Raw genomic sequence first — 19,693 nt, forward strand, 5'->3', positions numbered from 1 at the left:
GGCATGCGCTACTCGTGCAGTCCGCCTGCGCGCGCGGTGGGCTGCTGCGGCGCCGGCGAGACGCCAGTTGGCCGGGCGCGCTCGCAGATCTGGCGGGCGCTGGCAGCGCAGCATGACGCAGCGGAGGAGAAGCAGCAGTCGCGGGCAGGCTCGCGAATCGAGCATCCCAGCGGCGCACGGAGCACAAGATCTTAGCGCGGGAGGGCGGCCTCGATCGCGCGGCGTGCGGCTGGCGCAAGGGCAGCCGAGGGGGAGCGCGCCGGCGCCCAGTCCGGCACAGTCCATCAGCCTGGCACCCTCACGCACGCCGCCGCCGCCTGCTTCCCGTCCGACGTTGGCAGCTAGCGGGCTCGCTCTCGACGCGTTCCGACACGCTGTGCGCCGGCACTCAGCTCCCGCCTGGTTGACCAGCCGCCCCGCGCTGCCATGCCCTGCTCGCCAGCTCTCGTTGCCCTGTGCAGCAGCTCCGCACGCACTTAGCTCGTCCCGCCGGACAGCGCCACTCACTTAACTCCGCCCGCCCCGATTGCCAGCGCCTCCGCGTCCATCGTACAAGAGAGTGTGCTGCGCTCGATCGCTGCCCCCCAGGCGCCGACTATTGCCTGCCCCCATCGAATTTCCAAAATCACCCGCGCTCCGTCCTCGTCCAATTAGTGCGAGGCCTGCGTCGACCAGCTCCGCTACGTAGCTCAGGCCACTCAGTTCCGCTTTTTGCTTTTGGCCCGTTTGATTTGGCTCGGCCCAACTGCAGCCAGCCCTCACCTTTCAAAACTTAACTGGGGTGTCGCCCCGCTCCCGCCTTGCCACACCACCTTTTCTCCGCGTGGGAGCACCTGGGTTCGATATCAGTCGTTCCTGGACGCTCAATTCTTCCATTTCTTCCCCTCCGTCCGCCGATTCTTCCTTGCACCACCCGCCTACTTCCGGCCTCGTGGTCTCTTGTCACACCTGAGCTCGTTGGAACACACAAGCTCCCCTACATTGCCGCCGCCATGCCGCCCGTCCGCACCATTTCCACGGCGAAGCCCGTAAAGACGGAGCGCACGCACGAAGAGAACCAAGAGAGGTCAGTTGCTCTCACCCGCGGTCCCTATCTGAATACTGACGTGTCGCAGAGCGTATATTGCTGCTTCAAGACGCAGCGACCGCAGCCTGGAGGCTCGCATCGAGTCTGCCCGAAGGGCTTCAGAGATCCACAAGAAGCGGACAGGCCGCGCACTACGTGTCACCGAGCAAGATGTGGTCAACGAGGAGATGTACGAGGAGGAGGACGATGACCTGCCGGCGCAGTACCGCAGACTCACTGCGCACCTGCAGACCAACTCAGCAGATTTCAACCGCAAGCTGCACGCATACCTTGCAACGCATCAGGCAGGGCGCCAGGCCCTGTTCGACCAGTCGTTCATGGGCGGCTTCGGCCATACGTACCCGAACGCTCCTCATTTCGCGCCCCAGATGATGATGCACCAGCCGCCCTACCAGCAGCAGATGCTGCCTCCACAGATGATTCACCGATCGCCCCAGTCGTTCCGCCAGGCTCCGTATCCATCTCCGCAGCAGCAATCCAAGTCTATTCCACACCAGAGATCGCAGTCGTTCGCCGCACCGCAGGACTTCCATTACCCACAGTCTAGCGGCCCTGCCGCTCCGAGTCGAGCTGACTCGCTCACGTCCGAGCAGCAGCAGCAGCAGCAGCAGCAGCGACGGATGTCCATGCCAGCACAGCCTGTCCGCGATCCCTCCTTGTCGCCGACAGCTACCAGGCCATCGAATTCTCACGGAAGCATGACACCCACGGACGGATCGAAAGAGCAATCGGGGTCGCCACCGGCGGGCTATGACAACACTCAATCGCCATACACTGCGGCGTCGACACCTCAGTCTGCACACATGCCGTTCACATTCAACCCCAGTTTCACGTTCAACCATCTCGACTCCAGCGCGGCCCACATGAGCTACAGCCCCTTCTCCATGGCTCTTCCTACAGAGACGCAGCAGATGCTCGGATCCACCTTGGATCCGAACGACCCGTACACTTCCTTGTACATGCAAAACAGCGAGACTGTCCCGCAGCCCTTCTACAGCTACAACCCCAACTTGCCCGCAAAGGCTCGTGTCCAGCAAAACAGCCAAGGCATGAACCAGACACTCGCACCGTCGAGCGGCCCGTTAACGGACATCAACCCTCAAAACTTGAGTTACAACACTGCGGTGTCGTACCCGACAGCTTCTGATGGAATGTTCAATCCATCCTTTGGATCTGACGCGAATTTCCAGGACTTCAAACCAAGCAGCATGTCCCGGCAGACTAGCCAGCAGGGCAGCTCCGGGCTCATTACTCCTGGCGCCGAATGGTCCAAGTTCATTGATGGCACGCTTTTTGAAGAGATGCCAGCATCTCAATAACAAAAGCCATCTCATTTTCTGTCACCTTTACATAATACTCTATTTCGCGATTGATTCAGTTTGTTCAACTTTCCGAGGCTTCGATCCGGCATCCTTCTGGCCGCGTTGCCCTCCCCGGAGTTCTGGCGATAGAAGCAGCGTTGTATCCTGACCAATGAGAGACGGCTTACGGACGATGTGTTTCTCGGTCTTTCGACGTTATCCTTCTGCTTTGGTCTTCTTCCTGGGCCTGCAGTTGAAAGCCCGCCGGGGCCTTTGGAGCCCCGTTACCGGCGTAGCTGTGGAAATTTGCTTGCAGGAGTTTGAGATGATCTCACCTCTTGATTCACTTTGTTATATACGATGGGATATTGGTATTGTGGTCGAGGGAACAGGCAGCATAAGGCTGCGGAGTTGGTTGGGTCCGGAAGATGCAGCAATGGCAAATGAGAAGCCAGCAAATACCCGGGCTTTCCATACACAGGGAATAAACGAAAACCATACTTTCTTACTTGGTGGCAGAGTGAAGGAATCGCATGTGAAGCCGGAGGGCGGTGGGGCGCGCAGGAGGCGGGTTGCGCAAAAAGCCTATCTGTTCGCGCTGGCGTTGCAGTCCGCTTTCGTTGCACCCACTCTGGACGATGCAACGGCACCGCAAGCCTAGCGCTCTCTTCCCCTTTCCCACTCTCCCCGAGAAGCGCCGTGCTCAGGGGCAGCAGCTTCGCAACACGGGAGAGCTCGAGCAGCTGTCTCTCGCCTGCGGACGTGCCATGCCCAAGCCGGACGGATCCGCGATTCCTGCAGCAGGAGCAGCAGTAGCGGACGGCCGCCGGGCGAATCAGGAGCGGGCCGGAAGTCGGCGCCAGCATCCGGGGCGGAAGGGGCAGACCGGGACCATGACAATCATCACCCGCAACCGCAACCGCGACACCGCCCAACGCTACCCCTTGACGCTAACAACCACCAGTCCCAAGTGCCTGAAACCTGAGATCGATATACACCTCAGCAGCGGCTACACAGCAAAGGCCCTGCCGCTCGCCCGCCGCTTCCGGTCTGCGCGCTCGTCCCGCGCCTCCATCCATCTTGCGCTACGGCTTCCGGCACCTGCATGCTCCTGCTCCTGCTCCTGCGGACGGGCGCGTGCGCGTTTCGCATTTTGTTTTTGCGCCGCGCCGTCGAGCCCGCTTTCTTTTTTTTTTCCCCAGCGTGTCTTTGTGATGGGTAGCACGGCGACGAGCGTGAGACGGGCCGCGCCTGTGTCACCTACCGCTTCGGCTTTGGCCAACGCTCCTCGCCACGGCCAGCCTGTCCAACCACCCCGTGTCACGGCCTTGTGTCGCCGCCCGCAGTCAGCTGCTCACGCCGCCCGCTTCATCGCCGTCTCCGCCAGCTTCGCCAAGAGGGCAGATAATGCCGTGTTGCGGCTGGCTCGTCGCAGCTGGCCATCGACCTGCACCAGGCCTCAGCCGGGGGCGTCGAGTCACTCGACTTCCAGCCGGCGGTGGCGATCGTCACGCCGGGTCCATGTCGTGCTCGGCCGCTATCCGAGCAATGTGGGGAGCATTGCAACGTCCTCCCACGTTGCAGCCGCGGTACCTCAACGTCCTGCATGTCTTAGCGAATTGGCGTGAGATTCTGCTCACCACCGACCCAGCCACAGTGGTATCTTCCTCGCAATCTTCATGCCAACAGCATTCGTGAACACCGCTATACCCTCGTCCTCCATGTCGCCCTCGTGAGTCCTTGTATTCCGAGCTGGAGACTTCTCGCTCCGACGCGCGTGTCCTGGTGTCTTGTGCTTGACACGTTCAAACGCGTGGCCTCCATCCTCTGTCATTTCACGTCATCCTGTGGCCTATCGAGTCTCTACCTCCCCAGGCGTGGGTACACGGTCACGAGTCCAGGAAGTGGACATGACGCAAGATCGTTCGGTGTGTCCCGATGCCCGTCCCCAGCGATTGTCTCTTGATTTTCTGCAGTCATCGTACGAGCTTTACCCAGCCGGGTGGACCAGTCGCGGCCGAAAATTGGGTCTTGCTGCGGGGAAATCGGAAATCTGCATGGCGGGAACACGCATATGCATTTCATATACATGAGGTGGGTCCCTCGCCTTGCGGCTTTCCACGGTCGGCAAAATTCCGATGCACGTCCGAGGTCTGCAGCTTGTCCTGGCGAGAGACATGGCGGACCGCACGGCTTTGGCCCGTGGCTGTCTCTGATACAGCGAGGCTGCTGTCAATCTGTCAGGCGTTGATCGTAATGAGTGTTCCTGCATAACTTGCCCCATTCGTCGTTGCACCACAGACGGGTACCTGGACCTGTGTCTTCCGGACTCCAACAACCTTCTTCGCATCAATTACAGCTTGTCCTCCTTGAAAAAGGTCGTTTGGGAATTAACAAATGGCAAATTGCTCCACTCGATGGTCACTGACCACCTCGGCGATGGAATTCCGGCCTTTGTGCTGGTTGCCGCTCCCCTGCCGCAACAATCCGGACCTTACCAGTGCAACAATGAGACGGCTGTGTGCAACCGTCGACGGCCCCACCGTCCACCTGTTGCGCCTTCGTGGACTTGTTTTACGCCTTCGAGATATATCGAATAGTTGTTAAGCAATCTTGAAAACAGGTTCGCGCGTACTAGCCCCGCACCGGCCATCTTGAACGATGAAACATTCTGAAGCAAAACATACATGTACATCATATGTTGCCCTCATAAGACCACATACTGAGATCACCCAGGTGAAGATTGGGACAGCTTGGTACGATGGTTTTCCTCACAGCAACGACGATACACGAGGCGAACGGGAGCCAGCAGACGGTATGTGAGGCCGAAAGCACGCAACGGGTTCTGGGTACGTGGTCGACCGCATTACCCGTCCGATGTGGCGACAGATCCACGGAAGCTGCACTACATAACCTCTATCGAATATGGAATTTCATTCTTCAGCGTGAATCAGACCTGTCCGCAAGGGGAGAATAAAAGGGCATTGTCCTGCTGCTTCCCTTTGCATCGGCTTCTTGTGCTCGTCTCCTTCCTATTCCACACTTCGGGCTGTTCTGCTCACCCCGGTGCTGGCAACTGTGTCTGGACAAACTGATTGATCAGGTTCCGGCAACATGTGGTTTCTCGGGCTTATGGTTTTGGCTGCGGGGTTCGGAATTGGGGCTGCAAAGTCTGACTGTAAGTCGATACCGCTGCGTGTTTGGCTTTTTCTGCTATTTCCAGAGTCCACATCCTGTTCGTTTGGAATTCAGAGCTCTGCTGCTTCTCTTCACCTCCTGGCTTCTATTGAGCCCTAACCTTCAAAAATCCTTGGTGGGAAAACCATCCGCTAACACTGCTCAGTCAAGATTCCTGGTCAGAAATACCCACGTGGGCCCGCCGACACCACTTTCCCGGCCATCTACCCTCCTTTCAATCCTTCCACTTGCATTGCTACATCCACCTCGATCACTGTCTCGACCATTCTGGTCACACAAACTGTCACTTCCGCCCCTGAAACGGAGACCACATCCTTGCCACTTGTCAGCGGTACACCCGTGACTCCACCAACAGTCTACACGACAGACTACACCGTCTTTCCCATCAGCACAGGCTCACGTTGTTTCTCTCTTCAAAATGGAGATTCGTCCTGCTTCACGTGGACAGATCATTCCTCCATCTACACCGGAACTGCGTCCACGGTCACTCCGAGCACGCTCTCCGCAATCACTACCTCGGAATCTACCATCACTCCCTCTGTGCCAGTGTCTCCGACTTACGAAACGCCTCCGTCTTATTCACCTTCGACTCCGTATTCTTCCTACACTTACACTCTCTCGCAACCTGAAAGCAGCAGCGAGTCTAACTACGGACCGACTCCGCCTTACTCGACGTACGTTTACCATTTGATCCTTCTATCCTCGTTTAAGAAGATAGCAAAGTGTGACTTTCACTTGCCACGTGGGCTAACAGTTTCGTCAGCTCATCCACGTACACCCTCCTGCCACCCTCGCCAACTTCTCCATACACGATACTTACAACGTTGACCCCATCTCCGCCCGAAGTATCCTCCATTTCCGCAAGCACAACACAGCTCTCCTTGGTATCAATCATCACGACTGTTTACACCACCTCTGGAACCGTCCGGACTGCTACCGTTCCGGAGACGCTCTACAGCACACTCACCTACCCCACACTTACCCACCCATATCCTTCCGAATCGTTGACTCCCATCGTAAAGACAACAACATACGGCTCGTCAGCCATCACCTACACCGAGAGCGTGCCGCCGTACACACCTTCGACATGGGAATCAACGTACAACCCCTACGAGACTACCTCCGTGTATACGATCTCGAACTCGGAAGTGACGTACACGGGGACTGTGACGTATCCCTACCCGGAGACCACCGAGTCTTCCTACACCCCGTCAACGTACACGTGGACACCGATTGAGTCTTACACCCCGTCAACGTATACGTACACACCTACGTACTCTTACACGCCGAGCTACACCTATACCCCGACCTACACTTACACTCCGACCTACACTTACACACCGACCTACACCCCTACCTACACCTACACCGAGTCATACACTCCTACATACACCTACTCCGAGACAACATACACTCCAACGACTTACCCCACGTCATACCACTTCACCTACACTCCTTCGACTTACATCGGAACGACCACGTTCGTTCCTACATACACGGAGACTGAGGTATCTGGCACATCAACTTACGAGACGACCTACTCCGGCTTTCCGACTATCTCGACGTACACCTCAGTCATCTCCATTGCAACATTGGAAACGACTAGTCTCCCGACCCCAGTCACATGGACGCCCAGCACAGTCACAATATCCTTGACGGACACGACGCTCACGACCGTCGTTCCAGTGCCGGCCACTGACACCAACTTCCTACCAACGACCACTGAGACCACGTCGTCGTTGCCGGAAACGGTTTCCCCTGTATTGACGGGATACACGCCGTCAATAGTGTCTGGTCCGTCAGCCACCTACACCACAGGACACCCCATCACAACATACTACACGACATACACGGTATACCCCACTACCTCCACCGACACCTGGTATTCCATCTCCGCGGCCACCATATCTCGTCCAGACACCACGTACACGACATACTATCCAGTCCCAGTCACAGACACGTACACACACTCGACGCCTTCTATACCTTCATACGGCCCGACAACCATCTATCCAACATCCCTGACCCCCTTAGCAACCATTACCCTCACACCACACCCATCCCCTTCAACCACTCTTGGAGGCACCATTCCATCCGGCTATACGTGGAGCTATTCCATCTTCACCAACACCATCTCGTCCTCCATCTCCCACACCTACACTGAATCCTTCCTCGTCCCCTCCGTTGTGACTACCACGGTGTACTACACGCCGCCGGGATACACGCCGTCCCATCCGACATCCTACCCCACTTCGTCCTACACTCCATCATACACTCCATCATACTCTCCCTCCTGGACCCCGTCCTGGAGCCCATCGTACTCCCCATCGTACACGTATTCCACGTACACCCCATCCTGGAGTCCGTCATACAGCCCGTCCTATTCTCCGTCCTACACGTACTCCACATACACTCCCTCCACCTACACATACACTCCTTCCACCTACACATACACCCCCTCCACCTCCCCCTACACCCCCATCACATACACATACACCCCTTCCACCTACACATACACCCCATCCTCCTACACCCCATCCTTCTACACCCCCTCCACCACCTACCCATACACCCCATCCTTCCCAACCACAAAAACCGTCGGCGCAACAACAACCGTCTACGCCGGCGGCACCGCGACTACTACTCCTTCTACCTTCCTCACCCTCATCACCACGACGCTGCTGACGACGACCGAGTGCTCGACGCTCACGGACGCCACCGGCGGCGTTATTATTGTTTCTGGCACACCCGTCTACACGATCAAGACGGTGGCGGCGGTCGCGACGGCGGGGGTGTATGGTAGTGTGCGGGAGGAGGAGGATGAGGAGGGAGAGAGGGGGTTAGGGCGAGGGGGAGGGGGTTGAGGAGGGGGTTGAGGGAGAAGAGGGAGAAGAGGGGGGTGGGGTGTGGGGTGGTGTGACGTGATTTGATGTGATGATGGTGGTCGGGACGGGGGATGGGGACTGGGAGGGTTCCCGCCTGCAGAGAGGTACGGGCGGGCGGGCGATGGAGTGGAGATTGAGCTTTTCTCCTTCCATTTGTTGCGCCTCTTGCTCGTTTCGGTTCGTTTGTTGTTTGCTTTCTTTTCTCTTTTCTTCTCCTCTTCTTGTACCCACCTACCCACCTACCCATATACCCACTCCGGCTCGACTTCTCCTCTCCTTCGGAGTGTAGTGCTGGATGGTGGTGGTGGTGGTGGTGGAAGGTGTCTCTCTCGGTGGAGCACGATTTTCTTGGTGTGTGTGTGTTTTGACTCTCTTCCTCCTCGTTGGTGGAAGGGCGGTTTGTGGAGATGATGACGCTGTATTTACTCTTCTTGACGTTCTTTGATGGCGGGCCGGGGCCTTTTTCCCGTCCATGACCATCCCCCTTTTGTAGTCACTTTTCAGTCGGGCTTGTTTCTCTTCTTCTTCCCACCTACAAGGCGGTGGGTGGCTCTTGGTTCGCTCTCTCGTAGTAAGTCGCTAATGGATGTCACTGGCTGATGCTGCTTGTGTCGATTTCGTAAAGATGTGGTGGTGACTTGTACGCGGTGCAGGCTCTTGTCGGCGAACAGGATGCAAGATGGACGCCGTCTTCTGCTATGTACATCCCGTGGGAAGGCTGTGACTGCTCTCATCGGCGAAACACACCTCATGGTTGGAGGATTTGTCGCACTCGCCAGCGCGTGCTGTAGTTCTGTCACTGAAAGAGCAAGTAGGACACCGAGCGGCCGGGAGTTGAGACTTCTTCTTTCACCTATTGGAAAAAACGCTCGGCGGTCACGGAGGCTTGATGATGTATCATGTACATGTTATATTGTTCATCAAGTTTCATGCGAAGGAGAATTTAAGGTGTTGGCTGGAGTACGGCACACAATAAGGCTTGGACTGTAAGCTGATTGTCTGCGGTCGCCAGGCTGTAACTCCCACCACAACTTAGGCACTATATGAGAATTGCTGTTTTGACTATCCATGTCAGCGGTCACGGGGCGATAAAGGCAGACCTGCACCGATAAGAGATTCAGCCGCTGCACCTCAATTGAGCCTTGTGCGCCATGAAACCCTGTCGCCATTTCCCGCCCGGTCATATATAAGCTGCTTTTCCGTAATCCCCTCATGAAACGCACCTGCCTAGCCGAGTATTGTCCTTAGTCGACTTGCGCAACCACATCGCAATGGTCAGTGACTTAGTCAGCAACACACCTCAGCCTTACCCGCTTGACTCTAACATCCAGTCTTCTGGATGGTCTAAAGAGGCTCTTCTCGCTTTGTTTACTCTCATCGCCTCTATTATTCTTCCCTGCATCGGGTATATCCTTCGAAAACAGCTCCGCATCCGCAATTTCTTTCGACCACAGGGTCGCGGTCAGTATTTCCGTCTCTGATCTGCAAGGTAGAACTGACTGGGTGAAGAGCAGGACCCCGAAACAAACTTCATGACCACTGTAGCCCATCACGACAACGAGCGAACTGGTTTCAACCACTCTCACAACCATCACTCCACCCCCTGTCATCACTGTCGTGCCGACTCGGAGCTGGACCAACGATTCCTGGAAGTGACCGAACATCGCGTATATACAGCATCACTTCGTACTATGAGAACCTCGTCTTCTTCCACGTCATTGCGCACATCGCCATTCAATACCGCGACCGGCTGACCTCAACATCCGAAGGAGGAGGGACATCAGCACCTTCCTGCAAGTCACCCACCTGCTTTATCTCACAACATACAGCGCGTTATCCTGGCTGACACCGGTCGTCATCCCGTTATGTACCACCTAGAAATAGAATGATTTTCATTCCCTGCTGAGACTAAGACAATGATCACCACGCTATGCAGAAGAAACGGGGAAGGGAAACCCCAGACATCATCTCCAGCACACACACACACAACCTCAAACAACACCCCCACCGACCGCCCTCCCCCTCTCCCCCACAACCGCCCTCAACCCCTCCACCACCTCCCTACCCAGCCACCTACACGCAGCCGCCGACGACCCACCACCACCACCACCACCCTGCAGCACCTCCTCCTCATCCTGCGCCCTCTCCGCCCACCTGAACAGCAGCCTCAAATTCCTCAACCCATCCGCATCCCACCCCCTCAACGCCGCCGTCCGCAGCACCAACCGCTCATCCACCGGACTCGTCTTACCATCCGTCAGCAACTCGATACCGCCACCACCACCACCACCACCAGCACCAGCGCCATAACCGCCCACAGCATTCGACGACCCCGCCCCCGCAACCGCCGACCACCCAGGCACCCCCCCAGCATCCCCCGCCGCCGCCATCGGCATGACCAGCGCCGACACGTCCGCCTTGCTGACGACGGGCAGCGGGAACGTCGCCGACGTCGCCGTGAACGACGACGAGTTGGTCGAGTCACCGCCCGCTTGCTGCTGATTCTGCTGCTGCTGTTGTTGCCCCTGCTTGGGCTCGCCGCCGCGGAGAGCCGGCAGCGAGAAGATCCAGTCCCAGAGGATGCTGCTGCCGGCGCCGGTTACGCCGGCGCGGGCCGAGGACGCGGCGACGGCGGCGGAGGCGAGGTGGGCGTCGTTGAGGGCGGCGAGGGTGGCGTTGAAGGTGGGGGCGATGGCAACAGCGGCGGAGTGGTGCTGCAACGACGACGACGAGTGGTGCGACGACGACGAGTGCGCGTGCGCGTAGGGGCGGCGACGGGCGTGGATCGTCTGGGTGCGCTTGAAGGCGGCGAGGTGGGCGGGGTTGGCGACGAAGTCGAGGGTGACCTGCCAGTGCTCGGGGGACGCCGTCGCTATGGTGGCGACGGTGTCGAGCTCGGGCAGCAGGCAGGGCGCCGCGTACTCCCTCCTGCCGCCGTCCCTGAACGTCACGGCGAGCGGCATGGCGATGGCGCGCCCCGTCTCGACGTCGCGCGTGACGGCGCAGCGCGGCTCCGCCGCGAGCACCCAGAAGTGCCGGAACGCCTGCAGGTGCGCCTTGTTGTCGAGCACGTCGGTCGGGAAGAGCGGGTAGAAGGCGCACACGAGCGCGGCGACGGCCAGCTTGGACGTGCTGAACGTGTAGCTGCCGCCCGCGACGAAGAGCGCGCCCAGCGCCATGTGCGCCGCGAAGTGCGAGCCGTACGGCACGTCCGGGCTGACGCGGCCGTGGAGCAGGCGGAGGCGGCGGAAGACGACGATGTCGCCGGTGCCGGCCATGACGGTTGCGGCGGAGAGGGCCACCAAGTCCTGGCAGTTTCGTACCGTGTTGCGGGTGAGGCGGGCGTCGTAGCGAATGGCTGGCAGGTGGCATAGTCTGATGAATTGATCGAGGTAAGTGACCAGGAAGTCCCGAGCTTTGGTGTTGCCGGTTCCCGCGTGCTTGAGGCCAATGCTCCAAAGCAAACCGGCCATGATGTTGTAGAAGGGCATATGCTCGCTGCGAAGTGTCTTGATCTCGGTGAGTGTATGGTTGACTCCATATTCTGGTGGAAGATTCGCGACAATCCACGTGTAGTCGGCCTGGATATCGTCCCACATGATCAGATGCTTGGCAAGCGTGCGCAGCAGGAAGATGTCTGGACGGACGTAATCGAACTGCGGGAGAGTGTCGGGGATGTTGATTTTGCGTGCGACGGAGGCGTTTTGGGTTTTCATGAACACCAAAGCGATGGCGATGACAGCACCAGCAGTTGCTTGGTCCAGAACGTGAACGATGTCAACGGGCTTGGGTCCGACAGCAACCGCAAGAAGCCGCTCCACCAGCCGCATGTCGTGAAGGCCGCGGAGGTCATTCCCGTTGCCCAGGTTGATTAAACCGAGAGCAAATCCAGCAGCGAGTCTGTAACCTTCATCCCGGATGTTGTCTGACGGCGCAGATGGATCCTCAAGCTCGACATGCTCAATTTCCGAAAGCATGATCTCGCTCATTCGTCGGTGCTGGCTGTTCAGGTAGAGCAACCCGATACCCATCAGTCCAGTCGTCTGCGCCAGAGGAGGCAGATTAAGGTCGGCCGCACCGGGTGGCAGCATACGCGTGACGTGCACTGAGAGTAAGCGCGTGACCAAAGTATCCATGGTTCCCATATATGAGACAGACAGGCCAAGCAGAAGGCCAATCGAAGTCATGCTATGCTTTGGGGTAAGGTATTTGAAAGACAGCCATTTGGCAATGTTCTTGAGGTGGCCGTTCAAGCCAAGTCCGAACAGCAATCCCGCGTGCTTGTTGCTTAGCTCTGCGGGCTTGTTGTACGCTATCCACGATGTATCAATCCCCTTGGCGCGGCGTGAGATGCTGAGACCGGCTGAGACCCCGGCATGGAAGAAGGCCCATGCAAACTTCTCTTCGGTGTATGTGCTCCGGTCGGCACTGACGGTATTGTTGAGGGGCTTCATGGTGCATAGCGTCGTGAACCCGTGCAGTGGGTACTTCTCTGTGACAAGAGGCCTTTTGCTATCGAATTGAAGCATAGAATGTCCCGACGGCAATGCAAACGTTCGTAGCATAACCCATTGCATGATGCTCTTCTGCGCATCTAGGTGTTCGGCCTCGGTCCACGATGGATCAGGAATACATTCGGCAACGGCAGGGCGAAGTGGCTCGAGCAGACGAAGAGCCTCAATATAGCGCCGGTCTTCGCTGAAAATGAGCCGCGTGATCATGTGCCTGTCGGCTTCGGACGAGCTCTGGGAAGAGTCGTTGGCCTCTGCAGACTGGCAAATAGTGTGCACATCGCGACTTGCAACGCTAGGAGCAGCCTGTCTCTGTCAGCAATGAAAATGCGATTCGGGAAGGATGAATCACTTACGACCAAGGAAGTCGGGCTTGGAGACCATTCAGCATCTGGCCTGAGCAACGTGGTGAGATCCTCTCTACCGACAATCTCAAGGAGCCTTTCATTCCATGTGGTTGGTGGGCTTGATTGACATTCAACGATTGCTTCCCGGATCCCAGCAACGACAGATGAGGGAAACGTTTCCAGCATTTGAGTGTCAATGCCGCTGTCAACCATAGTCTCAACCTGCAGGCTAGCTGTTTGCTCGCCCCTGCGTATTTTCGCAAGATACTTGCAAAGTGCCACTGTACGTGGGGTCAAAGCAGTGACTGCTCCAGCAAGGGATTGCGAGTCGTGCGACGTTTGAGGCTTCTCTGGCTGCCCAATAAGCATGTCAAGAGTTGGGAAGCCTTGATACCTGCGCGGGTCAAGCATCCTTTCCAGCCAGTCGAAAATTGAAGGAGGTTTCTCCCAAGGAGGAGTGGGAAGTGAGACAGTAGCGATGGTAGCTAAAGGCAGTCAGCTCTTGTTGCTCGTTTTGCCCAGACTCTACAGTCGAGCCGCAGGAACTTACCATCTTCAAAAACCCACTGATCTAGACTTGCGCCATCCAGACCATAAGGGCTGGTGTTCTTCCAATCCCAGAATTCCCAGTCAAGCCAACGCCCAAGCTGCGCGAGGACAGGGGCAAGGTTACCGGTCTCAGAGGACCGAGTGTCTCTGTTGAGGATATTCAATTTTTCCTCCTCACGAAGTAGATGCAAGGCCACGAGTATGGATGGAAGGTAAGTGGCATGAGAGTCTTGGTGCTTAGCACGAGTCGACCTTCCAGCTGTCTCTGGGAGGATCTTCTTCGCCAAAGGCTCTTGGAGAAAGTCGCGAGCAGCCTTGGCACAGAACGGGATGAAATCGCTTTTCCTCTTGATGCCGTAGTTGGTCGAGGGAGAAAGCAGAGAGTGTCTGGTGGATGTACGAGGCTTGGCTTTCTCCGCCAGAGTCTGTTCCACCCAAGACCACGCGGCTCCGTCCCAGCTCTTGGCGGCAGGATCCTGACTCTGGTAGCGCCACAGCAGCTCGAAGGGATCGTCCGCAGTCGCTCGTCTAAGTGACCGCCTGCTCGGCGTGCTCTCAACGGAGCGCGTGAAATCAGTGAGTCGAACTGACTTCGAGTCTATTCCGCCAACGCCGAAAGCGAAGATTGAGGCGACTAAAGCTGCCCACTCCACATCAAAACGCATTTCGTTGCGCAGATTGCGGGAAATGCTCCACCAAATCGCCAGCAAATGGTCGCCCTGAGGCGGAGGTAGGACCAAGCGGCAGGCTGAAAGGACTCTGGATACGGCGGCATTCTGTGGCCAGAGTTTGACCTGCAAGCGGTGGTGTCGGCCGTTGCCTTCTTTTACGTCAATGCTACCGTTCCCTGCCGCGTGCGCCAAGGCAGTCGGATCTTGAGGGGTCGCGATTGTCCGATTGGGGTCATCAGTCACTTCTTGATTGGACCCGATAGAGTAAGGGTTGAACAGCTTGAATCTCCTTGGGAGTACGAGAGTGTACCGCGCCTGTGGGCACCAGCCTGCTGATAGCGAATCTCCCGCATCATCTCGAGCCAGGCACAGTACTCGTTGTATGCCGTTGTCGCAAATCTTTACTGCATCAATGAAATCGCGTTGGCGCCGAGTGTTAACCGCAGTCGGGATCAGAATGTTATGGGGCTCTTTCGGTTTTGAGCTACTCAAACAAGACGCAGGAGTTGGGGTAAGCCGCCTTCGTTGAACTGTGAACTCATGCTCAACAAGTTCCCCTTTCGATTTTTGCATCATGTAGAGGAAGAAGTGCCCGTCATTGAGCGAGGAGTCAGTGAATGACCTGGGAGCTTTGAGGGTGAAAATCTTAGGCGGTTCCTGCTAGGGCGTCAGTAGATGCACTCGCGATAACTGTATGGTGCGACTTACCATTGGGTTCCCATGCACGGAAGAATGGAAGATGCTTTCAGATGTACCGAACGGGAATTCGGAGAACTTGACCAACAAGAGTTCTCGGCGCAGCCCCTCGATTGGCTCTTGGAGACCAGATACATCCTCTCCGTCGCCAAGGAGCTCGTCGGGAATTTCTGAATCATCAATCGTATTATCCAGATCTAGATCATCGTCCAAAGTGTCTTCCAGAGAAACAGCGCTCAGACTGATTTGTGAAACATCACCTGGAGTAGATGCTCTCATTTTTCGAGATGCCGGCCGAGAACTGGGACCAAGACTGGTGCGCAGTCCATGACCGCCAATCGACGGACCTCTTCGGCTGTGGCCAAAGCTGCTTCCTAAGCTACTCCGATGTGTAGCTTGCTCAAAGGCTGATTTGTCGAAACTTCTCGAGAGATCCGCCCGAGAAAGTAGAGAGCTTACGCGCCGGGACTCTCTGGTAGGCTGTCTAGCAAGGTCCGTCTCGGGATCAAGCTGAGACGCGAATGCTTCTTCTGCTGTTTGATGTTCGCTGCTGGTCTCACGTGTCTGGCTCGCAGTGAATGAAGCGTTTCCGTAGCCCCGACCAGGACCACCGAAGCTGTCTCTTGTGCCTTCTCTTGTCCTGAGAGCGGGTGTTGTAGTCCCGGTCCCCGGGTGCAGAGAGCTTCGGCGACGAGAACGACCGACAGACAGGGTTGTGGAGCTGCGACGGCTTTTCTTTGCTGAAGCTGGCTTGGGCTCGATGTAAGACGCGTACCAGACAGAGTAGTACCGCTTCTCATAATTGACAGTTACAACCAAAATCAATGGCTTGTCTGCAGGGCTGGCGGAATCCGACATTTCATTCTGTTTGGTGACGTAAAGCACCTCTTCGGCTCTGTCTACAGGGTCAAGAGACTTTGACCCGGATTGTTTTACAGACCACGAGGTCTTAGCAGCCTGGGGCTGGGCCGCAACCACCAGACCCATCTCAGAAAACGGGTCGGTAAAGGAGAAGAGACGAGGTAGGCCGTCTGCCGACGGGCTGGTGCCAGCTTTGAGGAGGTCGGCAAGAGAGGCAGGATAGGCGGCGCCTTGGCCCGACCTAGCACGCCGGGGGGTCATGAAAGAAGTGTTGGTCATTGGCGTAAACAAGTTCGAGTTCTGAGAAAAAGACTGGGTTGGAAGCTGAGAGTAAAAGGAATTGGGCGGAACCCTGGGTACTGCTGGGCTGGCTGGGACGAAATCCGGCATTGACAGCTTTCTCTGGATGAGCAAACCTCGAGGTGCCGGGAAGACACGTTCGACCTCGAATGGCAGATTGACTACATGGCTGGACCCTGCAAGAAAAAAGACATGGGCCTGGGTCTTGAGGAAGACAACCAGAGCGCGGGAAAGCTTCTCGGGCGGTGCGTCTGTCCCAGAGCGCCTGCCAGGCCCGGCTTCCTCATGCGCAGGATAGCCTGGTTCGCGAACCCTGTCTTTGGCGAACAATGTTCCCGGCCCATGATCCTGCCTCAAGTCTTGGGTGGTGTTGCGCAAGGCGTTGGCCTCGCCGGAGGGAAACCAGGTGAGGACGGCCTGCAACACTCTCTCTCCCTCAACCTCGAAATTGAACGTCTTGCGAATAATGCCTCCGCGCGACCAGACCACGCAGTACTCGGTCGCGGTGACCTCCTCTTCTCCGTCATCATCGTTGTATGTGGACCAGGTGTAGGCATTGGGCGGGGCATCTGCGGGCAGGATTCCCTCGTGGATCAAGTATGGCAAGGCGGCGGGGGTGCGGACACCCAGGGATCGAATGGAGGCCATGGAGAGGCTGCCGGGCTCATGGAGGCCTTCGTGGGGGGCGGGGCATGGTCTGGCGCGGCGGCTTTGTTTTGTTGTCGGGCTGGCGTGGAGCGCGCGGCGGGGAGACGCGACGCGGGAAAGTTCAAAGCTTCAGGACGAAGCTGCCGCCTCCACACAACCACCGCCAGCACCACTCCATCCTTCCCTCTCCACCATGGCTACCGACATGAAGCCGCGCGTGTCGCGCAAGGGCAAGCAGCTGCAGCTCTGGTACGCTTCGCCTTCCCGCAACGCTGCTGGCGTGCCGCTAATGCGCATCGCAGCTATGACCTTCCGCACCGCGTCAACGCCGCAAAAATCTATCCCAAGACCGCCCCCAACGGCTCCACCGTCGTCGTCTATGGCCACAGCAACGGACTGCGCGTGATATGGAGGGGTGGTCGCTCGCTGAAGCGCAAGACTGCCTCCAGCGGCGACGGCCAGCCCAAGGTCAATGGCACCTCAAATGACGCCGTCATGATCGACCTCACCGACGACGAGCCCTCGCAAGCCCCGCCCACCGTTGTTGACGATGACGTCGAGTTTGAGTCCGAAGAAGAGGAGGAGGACGAGTCGGAGCCATACCCGCCCGTCGTCCAGCAACTCGACCTCCCGCTGGGTACCGAGGTGCTGTACATGTCGTTTCCCCAGGTCCCGACTATATCGCCTTATCGGCCAGCCGACCTCATTCCGCCGATATTCAATGAGAGAATAGTGCTCTCCGTCGTCTGCGCAGACTCCAGCGTGCGCGTCGTTACTCTGCCGCTGACGCCTCCGTCTCATGCCCGCAAGGCAGCTGATCGCAGCAAGAGCAAAGCACCCTATGGCGAACAAGTACTCCGTATCGAAGGCCAGCACGGACATCAGTCAATACCCCGTGGCATTACCATGACGTGGAGCTCACGCACCTCTGATACGTTCCCGGATGGCATGGAGATGGATGCGGATGCTTCCGATGACGACGACACCGATAGCTTTCGCTCACGGAGATTGATCCAGAGTGACGAGCCGCTGGAGTGGGATTTGATCGTGGCCTCTCACTCTGTTGAGGTCACCGGACTGCTCCACATTTTCCGCATCCCGCTAGTTCTGAAGGACAATCAGTTCTCTTTCACGGCCGAGCCCGTTTTCCCGTACCAGACACAATACCTTTCTTCTCCTGCTACTCGCGTCTACTTCAGTTCTTCTCAATTCCCCAGCCCTCGCCATCTGCAACTACTTGTTGCCGACTCCAAGGGTTCGGTCAAGGTGTATGACCCATTGGCACCCCCGCGAGCACGACCGCGGTCTGCTGGCAGAGACGTCATCATTGAGCCCAAGCCTGGAGCATGGATCGCGTCGTTTTCCACCAGCTTCGAGATTCCGAAGCACATCAAAGCCTCGAATCCTTCCCTGGCTCGGAGAAAAGGTATTCTCGATGCCAAGTGGGCCTCCGACGGCAAGAGCATCGTCGCACTGTTGTCCGACGGAGAATGGGGTGTCTGGGCAATGGATGGCGCCAGCACCGCTCGCAACGCATCCACTAAGCCCGTGTCGACCTTCGCGCTTCGCGGCTACGTGAGTGGCGCTGAACACAAGGCCTCCACGTCTGCGGGTCCCGCCCAGGTCAAGCCCAGCAGCAAGTCCCTAACTCTCGCGCCCATGACCCCTAACACGCGCCGCACGCGCGAAGAGTCACTATTCCACGGCCCCGTCACTACCCCAACGACCGACTCGTCCCACGGCGGCGTGTCGATCTCCAGTTCGTTTACCGCTGTGGGCGGCGGCCAGGTCGAGGACTCGATCGTCATCTTCTACGGCGACGACCTGTACCGCATTCCTAACCTGCAGCAGTTCTGGTCGCGCAGCACGCACAGCACCAGCAGCGGTTCGCTCTATGGGCCCGGCCTCACGCGCGTCGACGGCGCCTCGCTTTACGGCGAGCCTGTGACGGACGTCGAGCAGTTCGGCAAGCCCAAGGGCGCCGCCGCCCGCATGGGCGTGCCACGCGACCTGCTCGTCGTCGGCGAGCGCCGCATCGTCGTCCTCGCCACCGTCAGCCCCGAGGCCAAGGCCGGCGGCAACCTGTTCGCCCGCGAACTCGAGGCCACGGATCGCACCGACCGCGTCGATCAGGACTTGCTCAGGCGCGGGGAGCTCGACATCGGCGGCATGGATCGCATGCTCGACAACTTGGCATCGGGTGGTGCTGGTACCCCAGGCGCCGGCGGGCCTCAGGGAGCGCTGCGTCTCGGCAACGGTCCCGCTGCGCAGAACGTGAGGCGCGTCGGTTTCGCCGGTCTGAGCAGCCTTGGATCGTCGAGGTGAGATTGAGGTTATTCCGAGGTGTGCCCACTGCGGGGCACGGTAAGTGACAAGCGTATCTGATCATTCAGCTGGCCGAGGCTACGGAGTACGGAGCATGAGGGATGGATGGCCCTCCCCACCACCCCAGCGTGGGCGTCGAAAATTTTACTTGGGAATCCCCGGCTGAAAGGGAAACCCCATCAAAAAGGAGACAGACTAATATACCCCCGACTACACGTTCATCGTCCTCTGTTTCTCTCTCCGTTTTGTTCTCACTGCTTCCTCCTACTGTCATGTCGCCCTCGTCTCCCCTCTCACGATAGCTAAAGCTTAGG

The 19,693-nt window shown here is 57.8% G+C and overlaps 4 protein-coding genes across 4 annotated transcripts; 3 read left to right on the forward strand and 1 right to left on the reverse strand.

The window, feature by feature from the left end:
• Positions 1 to 992: 992 nt before the first annotated feature.
• Positions 993 to 2,406, forward strand: SLS55_005809 (uncharacterized protein; the record flags this gene model as incomplete). The annotated part of the gene is made up of 2 exons (XM_066777251.1): positions 993 to 1,066; positions 1,116 to 2,406. 2 exons carry the CDS (start codon positions 993 to 995, stop codon positions 2,404 to 2,406), a joined length of 1,365 nt encoding a protein of 454 aa, XP_066633093.1.
• Positions 2,407 to 5,502: 3,096 nt separating this feature from the next.
• On the forward strand, positions 5,503 to 8,450 carry SLS55_005810 (uncharacterized protein; the record flags this gene model as incomplete). The annotated part of the gene is made up of 3 exons (XM_066777252.1): positions 5,503 to 5,507; positions 5,560 to 5,566; positions 6,462 to 8,450. 3 exons carry the CDS (start codon positions 5,503 to 5,505, stop codon positions 8,448 to 8,450), a joined length of 2,001 nt encoding a protein of 666 aa, XP_066633094.1.
• Positions 8,451 to 10,462: 2,012 nt separating this feature from the next.
• APC1 (Anaphase-promoting complex subunit 1) lies at positions 10,463 to 17,054 on the reverse strand (the record flags this gene model as incomplete). Its single annotated transcript, XM_066777253.1, has 6 exons — positions 10,463 to 13,288; positions 13,339 to 13,814; positions 13,880 to 15,206; positions 15,258 to 15,486; positions 16,021 to 16,336; positions 16,523 to 17,054. The coding sequence occupies 6 exons, from the start codon at positions 17,052 to 17,054 to the stop codon at positions 10,463 to 10,465; spliced, it is 5,706 nt and encodes a 1,901-aa protein (XP_066633095.1).
• A 193-nt stretch (positions 17,055 to 17,247) lies between these two features.
• Positions 17,248 to 19,379, forward strand: SLS55_005812 (uncharacterized protein; the record flags this gene model as incomplete). Its single annotated transcript, XM_066777254.1, has 2 exons — positions 17,248 to 17,303; positions 17,357 to 19,379. The coding sequence occupies 2 exons, from the start codon at positions 17,248 to 17,250 to the stop codon at positions 19,377 to 19,379; spliced, it is 2,079 nt and encodes a 692-aa protein (XP_066633096.1).
• Positions 19,380 to 19,693: the final 314 nt, after the last annotated feature.

Source organism: Diplodia seriata (genome assembly GCF_021436955.1).
Source record: "Diplodia seriata strain FDS-637 chromosome Unknown scaffold_5, whole genome shotgun sequence".
Lineage (NCBI taxonomy): Eukaryota > Fungi > Ascomycota > Dothideomycetes > Botryosphaeriales > Botryosphaeriaceae > Diplodia > Diplodia seriata.